The following is an 11,122-nucleotide window of genomic DNA, read 5'->3' on the forward strand; positions in this document are numbered from 1 at the left end:
AAGAAGAAGAAAAAGAAAGAAAAAGGGAGGGAAGAAAGAGAGTGTTGGGAGACATCAAAACAGGGGGTGGGCTCCACTAGCACACCAAACAAAGTAAGAAAAGACGGAACGGAAAAATATATCGTGGAACATAAAATTACCGAAATGCCTTTACATTTCGAATTTCGTAAAATCCTCATTTTAGCTTCAAATTCAATTCCGCTTACTCCCACACGTTCATAGCGGCGAGTACTACAAGGATACGTTAACATAATGGGTTATAAGTCTCACGGTATGAGAGTCAACAAAAGTCAATTATTTCGCCTCGAAGGGCATTTTTTAAAATTCATGCTTTAAATTTGTAAAAACGTTAAAATTTGGGATGGGTCGTTACAGTGAGGATTTGGATACACACAATTTTGTGAGGTCCTCCTTGTAATGTATTTTAATGCACTGACGGAACTATGTAGAGGGCTATGGTGGCCTGTAGCCAAGGCGGTTAGGAAAAAAATTTCAAATAACACTACAATCTTAACTTTGTTTTAAACATTACTTCTAGTCAATGTAGCGAACGGCTTGCTTCCCCCAAGTGTAACCATAGATTTACTTGTTGAGGATGCTTATCACCTTAATTACTTCTTGTAATGACTTTTTGAATCATCAATCTACTATGGTTTCCTTTCAAAAAAAAAATAATAATAATAATAATAATAATAATAATAATAATTCCCAGTAGATATTAACTTGGAAATCCAATTCTTTGTGAGATTTATGGAAAATAGAAGATCATAAATCAATGCAGCAATTTGAAGTGGAAACTTTTGTCACAAATGACGGGGTAATACCGTACTCTATAATTTCTCTCCGGAACACAATCCCTAATTTTCAATTTTTTTTTTGTTGGATTATTTTTCCCAGATTAAAGAGTAAAATCCTAGCATGAACCGTTTTCATTATTGATTTGTCTTCAAAAGAAGTTTTTTAATGAATTCATTGTTTAACAAGTATAACTTTAGCTAGCCCACCCATGGAAAAATTATTGGTTTTGCCCTTGTTTCAACGATCCAACCGTCTATTTTTATGTTTTAGCATTTCTCTTTGTTTTCTTCAGTTGAACAAATGAAAAGATGAGTGCAAATGAATTACTTCAATCTAAACTGCAATGAATGAAATTTTGAACTTAGTCGCAGAGGAAGATGTATCGTTCGAGCCAATTTTGAGTAAACTTGCAAATGTGTCAAAAATTTGTCAGAGGAAATTCTCTAATCCGATAGCCTTACGACAAACAAGCTTGCTTAACACACTAGCTTTGAGTTTCGACTTCTTGATCCGCTTACCCCCACACAGGTTTAAGTCTCTATAAATTAGGTTTGATTGATCAGCCCCCCTAAAACTAGTCTCTTTCAACGTTTTGTTACAAATGTGCTAAATTTTAAAATATGACCTTAATACAAACCTAAACTCAAGGCCCATCCATATCTTTACCAATATGGGAAAGTTGGTTGCCCAAAATTGTTACTCCCAATATTTGATGTCACTGTATATTTTTTTTATTTTTTTATCAATGATAGATTTTGTTAGATTAGTCATCGACAGGATTTAAATCCACATTATCATACAAAGGCTCAACATTTTCACCACTGTGGTAAGGGGTCACTTGCTCTATGTCACTATATTGAATTACATAAACATCATATGGTTTTTACTTATGAACATATATTGTATAACTTGGTTGTGTACAATTAAAGCCCTTAAAAAGAAGAGAGTTTTAACTAAAACCCCACGGTACTGTTCACTTTAACGAAAAACCATATTTTTACACTAAAAAGTCAATCCTAGTACTATTCACTTTACCCTTTATTTTGTCCTTAACATTAAAACTCAAAGTTTTCAAGCCTTTTTCATTAGTTTTCCTTAAAAAGAATCTCATAGTCAACAAAACCTAAGATTTGATTTGAATAAAAAAAACGTTAAATCTAGTTATCTGCTTTGTTTTTGTAAATAACAGGATATTACAATAAATTCAACTAAATTACGAGAAAAAATTTAAATTTAGTTGCATTTTCTTGTTTCCTACTTTAATTATTACTTGTTCATGTCATAAAAATACATTATTTATTTATTTATGTGTATGTTTACTATAATTAACTTTTAGATACTCAAGTATCAACATCATTAAAGAAATTCGTGTCATTTTAAATGAAAAACAATATTTAATTATATTCATTAAAAACCCATAAAATAAACAAATTTCAGATTTTGGCTTATATGGTATAAACTGCCCAACTTAGAATGTGTGCATTGTCAAATGCCAAATATGACCGAATTACCATTTAAGCCACAATTTTAAACCCATCTCGAAAATGAATCGCAGCCGTACACCAAAATCCAACGGTTGAAAATTGAAATAAAAATTTGACCGTTGGGGGCCTAACGTTGGTCGAGAGCTTCAAATGGTACCGTTTGCTTTGCTTTTAGGCTCCTGAGTCCTGAGACAAGAAACGCAGAGCGAAACAAAGAAAGAGAGAAAGAAGGTGCCTTTCCATTAAGGAAGTAACTGAATCCGGAAACCCTATAGGGCGAGAAGGAGATCTCAGTCATCAATGGAGGAAGTCAGAGCAGCGGTTGTTCCACAGCAACCCAAAGGTATTCGCCGATCCCACTGCTGATTTTTTAATGGAAAATATGAATCTTATAAATTCAAATCTGGGTTCTTTTGATGGTATTTTATCTGGGTTTTGTGGAATTGTTCATTTAGTTTCTGAGATCTTTTGATGTGATTTTTTTCTGGGCTTTAGTAATTTTTTTTCTGGATTTTGTAGAATTCTTCATTTGAATTTATGGTTATTTGATGTCATTTAATCTGGTTTTGTTGAATTATTCATTTAATTTCTGAGTTCTTTTGATGTGATTTTATCTGGGTTTTGTAGAACTCTTTATTTAATTTCTGGGTTTTATAGAATTCTCCATTTAAATTTCCGGGTTCTTTTGATGCGATTTTTTCTGGGGATTATCAATTTTTCTTGTTTATTTTGATCTACCGGTTTCTTTTCTTGTTCATTTTTTGAAATGGGAATGTTGGTTTTCTGGATATTCGGTTTACTGTTGATTGATCTTTAATTCTGTGATTCTTTGTGGGTTCGGTGCTGATTGGGGATTTTTATTCTGGGGTTTTATTTCGCGTTCTTTCTTATTGTTGTAGCAAGCCAGATTTTGTTTCTCGGAAAGCTTCATGTTTTAATGTCCGATTTCTTCGATTTTGATGTGTTTTGCGTTTGTTCTTCCTGAAGGTGGTGATGAACTCAGAAGGAACAGGCGAGTTCTTCAGGACATTGGCAATCGCCCCATCACTAGGTCTCTCTCTCTCTCTCTCTCTCTCTCTCTCTCTTCCACAAACACACGACCAATTAACTAACGAATTCTTGACTGGCAGGAGTTTTCATGCCCAACTGATAGCAAAGGCACAAGAAAAAGGAGTTAACAATGCGGTAATAAAAATTTACCATTATTTTTGTTCTTATGAATTTTGGTTTTTGACTCTTAGAGTTAATTATTCTCATGGAACTGGATTCTATAAATTTTGTAGAACCCTGTGGTGCTGCCGGTGCTTGATGATAAGGTAGCTCTCAATCGAAAGCGTTTTCCGGCCAAGAAGGTAGTCCCAAGGAAGGAAATTGAAAAGCCAAAAACTGAGGCCGTGGTTGTTATAAGTTCTGATGAAGAAGAAGAAAAGAAGGAACCTGTTAATCGATGCAAGCCAGAAGAAGTGAGGAAGGAAGTCAAGACTGTTGTGCTAGGATAACACCAAAATCTTTTGGAACCAACTCAAGCTAGCCCACAAGAAATTTATCAAATGGAAATGCAAGAACAAAAATATAAAAGACACAAAGATTTTAACGAGGTTCCTCCACAGTCAGTGTAACTGGAGTACGTCCTCGGAGCAGTAGGAGCTCACCCAATAATCCACTATCAACCAAATGGGAGTTTACAAAGTGTTGGCAATCTCACAACCCAAATAACCCAATACACCCAATAGCTCTCACACACCAAATAAACAAATAGAGGAAGAAATATAAAGAATAATTTCTTCTCTATACATATAGCTCAAAGCTATTACAACAACAACTACTTTGGTGGATGATTACTAACCAAATGAAGCAGCAGCTTCTTCTTCCTTTTGGGCTCTCTGCAACTCTCCTTGATCTCTGCAGAAAAATGAGCTCTTTTTCTCTCTTTCTACCACACAACCGAATGGAATGAAGAAAGCAACCAAACCCTCCATTATGAAGGAGCCAAAACTCACGGATGGTGAAGAAGACAAAACCTTTTTCAAAAGCAACCAAACTTTTCCCATTTTCCTCCCCAAAACAAGGAAGGTGTTTGCCACCTTTGAATTTGTTTATTCTAAAGTATGGCCACTTGGCCACTTATTCAACAATCTCCACCTTGGCCAAGTTCCGAAAAACGCCATGATAAGCCAAACAACACAATTAACACACAACATCACTCCCAATCACTAGCAAGAGAACAACTCATGCCGAGCCAAATGCTCCAAAACTCCTACTGCACAACGCCTTCTTTAAATAGGCAAAATGTGAGCCAAGTTCAAGCAATGAACAAACTTGGCTACACCAACAACCTTAGTCAACATATCAGCGGGGTTGTCTTTAGTTGGAATCTTTTGGAGAATGATTTCCCCTTCACCAACAACTTCACGAACAAAGTGATAACGCACATCTATGTGCTTGGTCCTCGCATGATGAACCTGATACTTAGCCAAATAAATGGCACTCTGACTATCACAATGCACCTCCACCTGCTTCTGATCAACCCCCAAATCTCTAATCAGCCCATGTATCCAAATGGCCTCCTTTATAGCTTCAGCAACTGCCATATATTCAGCCTCTGTAGTAGACAAAGCAACAGACGACTGCAAAATGGACCTCCAACAAACTGGCCCTTTAGCCATAGTAAACACATAGCCTGTAGTAGACTTCCTTCCATCCAGATCACCTGCATAATCTGAATCAACATAACCAACAGCAAAATGACCAATACCAGAGTCATCCCTCTCAAAGCATAAACCAACATCTCGAGTACCATGGAGATACCTCAATATCCACTTAGCTGCATTCCAATGCTCTTTACCAGGATTATGCATATATCGACTCACCATGCCAACTGCATGAGCAATATCCGGTCTAGAGCATACCATTGCATACATCAAACTACCAACCAAATTTGCATATGGTATATCTTTCATTTGCAGCTTCTCTTTATCAGTTTTAGGACACTGTAGAGAACTTAATTTAAAATGAGGAGCCAAAGGGGTACTAACCGGTTTGGTTGAATCATGAACTCCAAACTTCCGAATCAACTTCTCAAGGTATTGTCTTTGATTCAAGCATACCAAACCTTTCTCTCTGTCTCTAGTGATCTCCATGCCAAGGATCTTCTTTGCTTCACCAAGATCCTTCATCTCGAACTCATTTTTCATTTGCTTCTTCAATTTCTCAATCTCTTCAACATTCTTTGAGGCAATCAACATATCATCAACATATATCAACAAATAAATGAAAGACCCATCTTGCAACTTCTTGAAGTACACACAATGATCATATTGACTTCTAGAATAATTTTGGTCTCTCATAAATTTATCAAACCTCAAATACCATTGTCTTGGAGATTGCTTCAAACCATAAAGTGATTTCTTCAACTTGCAAAACAAATTTTCTTTCCCTTTCACTTTATACCCATCCGGTTGACACATATAAATCTCTTCATTCAAATCACCATGTAGGAAAGCCGTCTTCACATCAAGTTGCACAAGTTCAAGATCATATTGTGCAACAAGAGCTAACATAATGCGAATTGAGAAGTGCTTCACAACTGGAGAAAAGATTTCATTGTAGTCAATGCCCTCCTTTTGTGCATACCCTTTAGCAACTAATCTTGCTTTGAATCTGACATTGCGTTTCTCATCAGCATCTTCCTTCTTGGCATACACCCATTTGCAACCAATAGCTTTCTTACCCTTAGGCAATTTAGCTAACTCCCAAGTCTTGTTTTTCATGAGAGAATTCATCTCGTCGCCCATGGCATTGCACCACTTCTCCTTTTCCTCACTCTCAATGGCTTCCTCAAAATTGGATGGAATCTCATCAGTGATAATAGGAAGAGCAAAAGCAACATAATCACTATACCGAGCTGGCTTGGTAATTTGTCTTTTTCCTCTGTTCTTGGCAATAGACTCTTGAGGTGAAACTTGCTCTTCAACTTGAATAGAATCTTCAAGTTCAACTTCTTCAACATCCTCATGGTCTCCCACTTCTTCACTTGTAGTGGCTTCGACATCAGCGGAAATAGGATTTGAAGTACTAGAGGCAACTTTCTCAAGCTCCACCTGTTGGATATTTTTCACATTCTTTTCAGAGTCTCTGAACATATTTTCTTCATCAAATGTCACATCTCTGCTGATTACGAGTTTCTTCATCTCCGGGCACCATAACCTGTAACCTTTGACACCACTACTAAAACCAAGAAAGATAGCCTTTTTGGCTCTAGGATCAAGTTTATTTTCAGTTACATGAAAATAAGCAGGTGAACCAAAAATACGAATATAATTATAATCATTAGAAGGTTTTCCAGTCCATACCTCCATTGGCGTCTGACCCTGAATAGCAGCTGAGGGTAATCGGTTGATGATGTGACATGCATAAGTAACTGCCTCTGCCCAAAACGACTTGCTCAAACCCGACTGAGACAACATGCATCTAACCTTCTCAAGCAAGGTTCGATTCAATCTTTCTGCAACTCCATTTTGTTGTGGAGTTCCCTTGACACTGAAATGTCTTACAATCCCTTCTTCTTTGCAAACTTTAAAGAAAGGGTCGGATGTGTATTCACCACCATTATCCGATCTCAAAATCTTAATCTTTCTCCCAGTCTGGTTCTCAACCATTTTCTTCCAACCCAAGAAAATACTCAACACCTCACTCTTGTGCTTCATAGTGTAGACCCAAGACCTTCTTGAATAATCATCAACAAAGGTCACGAACCAATGTCTACCACTCAAAGAGGGAGTCTTTGTAGGACCCCAAACATCCGAATGCACATAATCAAGAATGCCCTTCGTCTGATGTACAGCAGTACCAAACTTCACTCTAGTTTGCTTTCCCAAGACACAATGCTCACAGAAATCAAGCTTACAAGTCGTGGCACCTTTTAGAAGACCTTGTTTCACAAGCCCTTGTAGAGCTTTCTCACCGGCATGGCCTAATCTCATATGCCACAATCTAGTAGTATCAGAATCGGATGTGCCCATATTTTCTGAGACTACAGATGCTTCACCTGTCACAGTGTTTCCTTGCAATAAATACAAATGGCCACTTCGAGGAGCTTTCATCACAACAAGTGCACCATAAGTCACCTTCAATGTCTGCCCATCTGAATGAAACCTGAAGCCCTTGGCTTCCAAAGTTCCCAAAGAAATAAGATTTTTCTTCAAATTCGGTACATACCGAACACCTGTCAACTCTTTAACCATGCCATCATGCAACTTCAAACGAACTGTACCAATCCCTTTTGTTGTGCAAGGATTGTCATCTCCCATGAACACAACACCACCATCAAACTCTTTCAAGCTTGAAAACCAATCCTTGTGAGGAGTCATATGATGAGTACAACCCGTATCCAACACCCACTTAGTAGCACAATCAAATGATGAGGAAGTGGTTAAAGCAAAATCAGAAAAATCTGTTTCAACCTCAGCAACATTAGCTTCAGAACTTTCTTTGCCTTTGGTCTTCAATCTAGGACAATCTTTCTTCCAATGGCCCTTATTACGACAAAAGGCACATTCATCCCTTTCCAAAGGTTTTCTACCTTTAGAGTTTCCTCTAGGTCGAGACTGTGATTTTTTCTTGCTAGAAGAGGATCTCCTCTCCGATGATCTACCTCTAAGAAATAAAGCTTCAGAGGTACTATCATGATTTTTATCTCTATGCCTCATTTCATAATTCATCAAGGCATTTGACACATCTTCAAATTTCACAGTTTCTTTACCATGCATAATAGTGGTAACAAAATGCTCATAAGAGTCCGGCAAGGAATTCAACAATATTAAGGCCTTATCTTCATCCTTAATATCCTCATCTAAATTTAACAAGTCGGCAATCAACTTATTAAAAGCATCAAGGTGTCTAATCATTTTTGTACCTTCTTTGTATTGGAAGCGGTAGAGCTTTTTCTTCAAGTGTAGCCGGTTCTCTGCACTCTTCGTCATATACTTGTCTTCCAATTTTTGCCACAACACACTTGCCAAAGTCTCCCGCATCACAAAATACTTCTGAGTTTTTGCAAGGCACAACCGAATTGAAGAGCAAGCCCACAAATTTAATTTCTCCCATTCCAGTTTCGACATAGCTTCAGGCTTCTCTCCCAAGGCGGCAAGAAGATCTTGTTGAGCCAACACATCTTTAACCTCACATTGCCACATCCCGAAGTTGTTTGTGCCATCAAACTTTTCCACTTCGAACTTTGCATTTTGCACCGTAGTTCTTGCAAACCCGGAGCTGCTTCCAAAAGGATTCTCATCTTGCCCGTCTGACATCTTTGGCAACTAGACAGTACCCAAGAGCAACCAGTGCTCTGATACCAATTGTTGTGCTAGGATAACACCAAATCTTTTGGAACCAACTCAAGCTAGCCCACAAGAAATTTATCAAATGGAAATGCAAGAACAAAAATATAAAAGACACAAAGATTTTAACGAGGTTCCTCCACAGTCAGTGTAACTGGAGTACGTCCTCGGAGCAGTAGGAGCTCACCCAATAATCCACTATCAACCAAATGGGAGTTTACAAAGTGTTGGCAATCTCACAACCCAAATAACCCAATACACCCAATAGCTCTCACACACCAAATAAACAAATAGAGGAAGAAATATAAAGAATAATTTCTTCTCTATACATATAGCTCAAAGCTATTACAACAACAACTACTTTGGTGGATGATTACTAACCAAATGAAGCAGCAGCTTCTTCTTCCTTTTGGGCTCTCTGCAACTCTCCTTGATCTCTGCAGAAAAATGAGCTCTTTTTCTCTCTTTCTACCACACAACCGAATGGAATGAAGAAAGCAACCAAACCCTCCATTATGAAGGAGCCAAAACTCACGGATGGTGAAGAAGACAAAACCTTTTTCAAAAGCAACCAAACTTTTCCCATTTTCCTCCCCAAAACAAGGAAGGTGTTTGCCACCTTTGAATTTGTTTATTCTAAAGTATGGCCACTTGGCCACTTATTCAACAAAGACTCTGACTTCAATCCTCACAGCTCGAAGCAAGGTGAGTTTCGATGTTATTTTGGAATAATGTCTTGAATTTAACTTTGCTTTGTTGGAGTACTGAAATTTTGGTTTGCTGCAGGCTATGGCTGTTGGAGTGAACACCAAGCCGAAAGAAAAGATTGTTGAAATCGATTCAGCTGATGTCAACGATGAATTAGCAGTGGTTGAATACATTGATGACTTGTACAAGTTCTACAAGCTCACCGAAGTGTGTTCTATTTCCTTCCTTCCTCCCCAATTCAGTTTCCCCTTTTCCTATCTCTTATCTTACAAAAGAAAATTTCCTATGCAGAATGATAGCCGAGTTCATGATTACATGGAGTCACAGCCAGACATAAACTCGAAGATGAGATCAATTCTCGTAGACTGGTTGGTAGAGGTTCACAAGAAATTCGAGCTGATGCCTGAAACCTTCTACCTGACTGTGAACATACTTGATCGGTACCTTTCGATGAAGATCGTTTCTAGGAGGGAACTTCAGCTAGTTGGCATTAGTTCTATGGTCATAGCATCCAAATATGAGGAAATCTGGGCTCCACAGGTGGGTTTCTTCACTTGTTTTAGTAAGTTTCACCTGATTTCGAACGTTATAATTTATTCTGAAATTTGAAAATGGGGTTTTTGATATGCAGGTCAATGACTTTGTTTGCTTGTCAGACTATGCATACACTGCCAATCAGATACTTCGCATGGAGAAAGCAATTCTGGGGAAGCTGGAGTGGTATCTGACTGTTCCCACCCCTTATGTCTTCCTGTCTCGATACATCAAAGCTTCTGTTTCGCCTGATGTCGAGGTAGTTAATTTTCTATGGTTTTTTAGAAAAACAGAATAAACTTTCAAACTCCCTTTTTTTTTAAAGAGCAAAAAAAAAAAAAAACTAATTTGCTTTTCTTACTATCTTAATGCAGATCCAGAACATGGTTTTCTTTCTCGCTGAGCTCGGAATCCTGCATTATCCGACCATCATTCTGTACTCCCCATCCCTGATTGCTGCTGCAGCCGTCTATGCTGCTCGTTTTACTCTGGATAAGGTTCCTGCCTGGACTGCAACTCTGAAGCACCACACTGGCTACTCCGCAGAACAGTTAAGGTAGTCTTTCTTCTGTCAATCATCCGACTATTTATCTTTGTAAATTGGATTTAAAGTTTATTAGCTGCGATTGGAAACAGGTGCATAATTACTAATTCGATTGCGTTCTCTGTCCTGCAACAGGGACTGTGCCAAGCTCTTGGTTGGCCTTCACTCGAATGCTGCAGGAAGTAAATTCCAAGCTGTTTTCCGCAAATTCTCAATGCCGGAGTATGGTGCTGTTGCTCTTTTCGTTCCAGCCAAAAGTTTTCATTCATCATCATGAAGTGTTTGCTTCTGAGTCCAGTTTACTTTCTGTAGACAATACAACCCATATGCTAGTTGAGGTGCTTTTGAGTCTGATAGAAGACGATTATCCAAACCGTGTATTGTTGTACAATACTAGTCTCTTTCAGTGTGTCGATTTTGTGTAGTCGTGTGTGCATATCCTCTCCTCAGGTTTCGGATGCTTCATAGTTGTGTTGTTGCAACAATATAGGCTATATAGCCATTTTACTGTGTTCAAATTTAGTTACAATTCAAGCTGCAAACTTTCAGGTGAGATCATGCAATGCAAAATTGCAGTATTAATAACATCTGTTCACTTCTGTCTACAACATTCCTCGAGCGTCAGGATCCTGCAAACAGCTGAAAGTACACGACAGAACCCTAAATCAAACACAATGCCTGTTACCACTGTCTTCGACAGTCCTCCCTTATTCGTA

The 11,122-nt window shown here is 38.1% G+C and overlaps 1 protein-coding gene and 1 long non-coding RNA gene across 2 annotated transcripts in view; both read left to right on the forward strand.

The window, feature by feature from the left end:
- Nucleotides 1-11,122, forward strand: part of LOC137716207 (uncharacterized) — a 47,816-nt gene that overhangs the window by 22,785 nt on the left and 13,909 nt on the right. The gene's annotated exons all lie outside the window — the stretch shown is intronic.
- LOC137715858 (G2/mitotic-specific cyclin S13-7-like) lies at nt 2,481-11,013 on the forward strand. Its single transcript, XM_068455210.1, has 10 exons — nt 2,481-2,625; nt 3,270-3,333; nt 3,413-3,467; nt 3,566-3,760; nt 9,290-9,325; nt 9,407-9,535; nt 9,620-9,868; nt 9,960-10,121; nt 10,237-10,418; nt 10,542-11,013. The coding sequence occupies exons 1-10, from the start codon at nt 2,583-2,585 to the stop codon at nt 10,681-10,683; spliced, it is 1,257 nt and encodes a 418-aa protein (XP_068311311.1). The 5' UTR covers nt 2,481-2,582; the 3' UTR covers nt 10,684-11,013.

Source organism: Pyrus communis, chromosome 14, assembly GCF_963583255.1.
Source record: "Pyrus communis chromosome 14, drPyrComm1.1, whole genome shotgun sequence".
Classification (NCBI taxonomy): Eukaryota; Viridiplantae; Streptophyta; class Magnoliopsida; order Rosales; family Rosaceae; genus Pyrus; species Pyrus communis.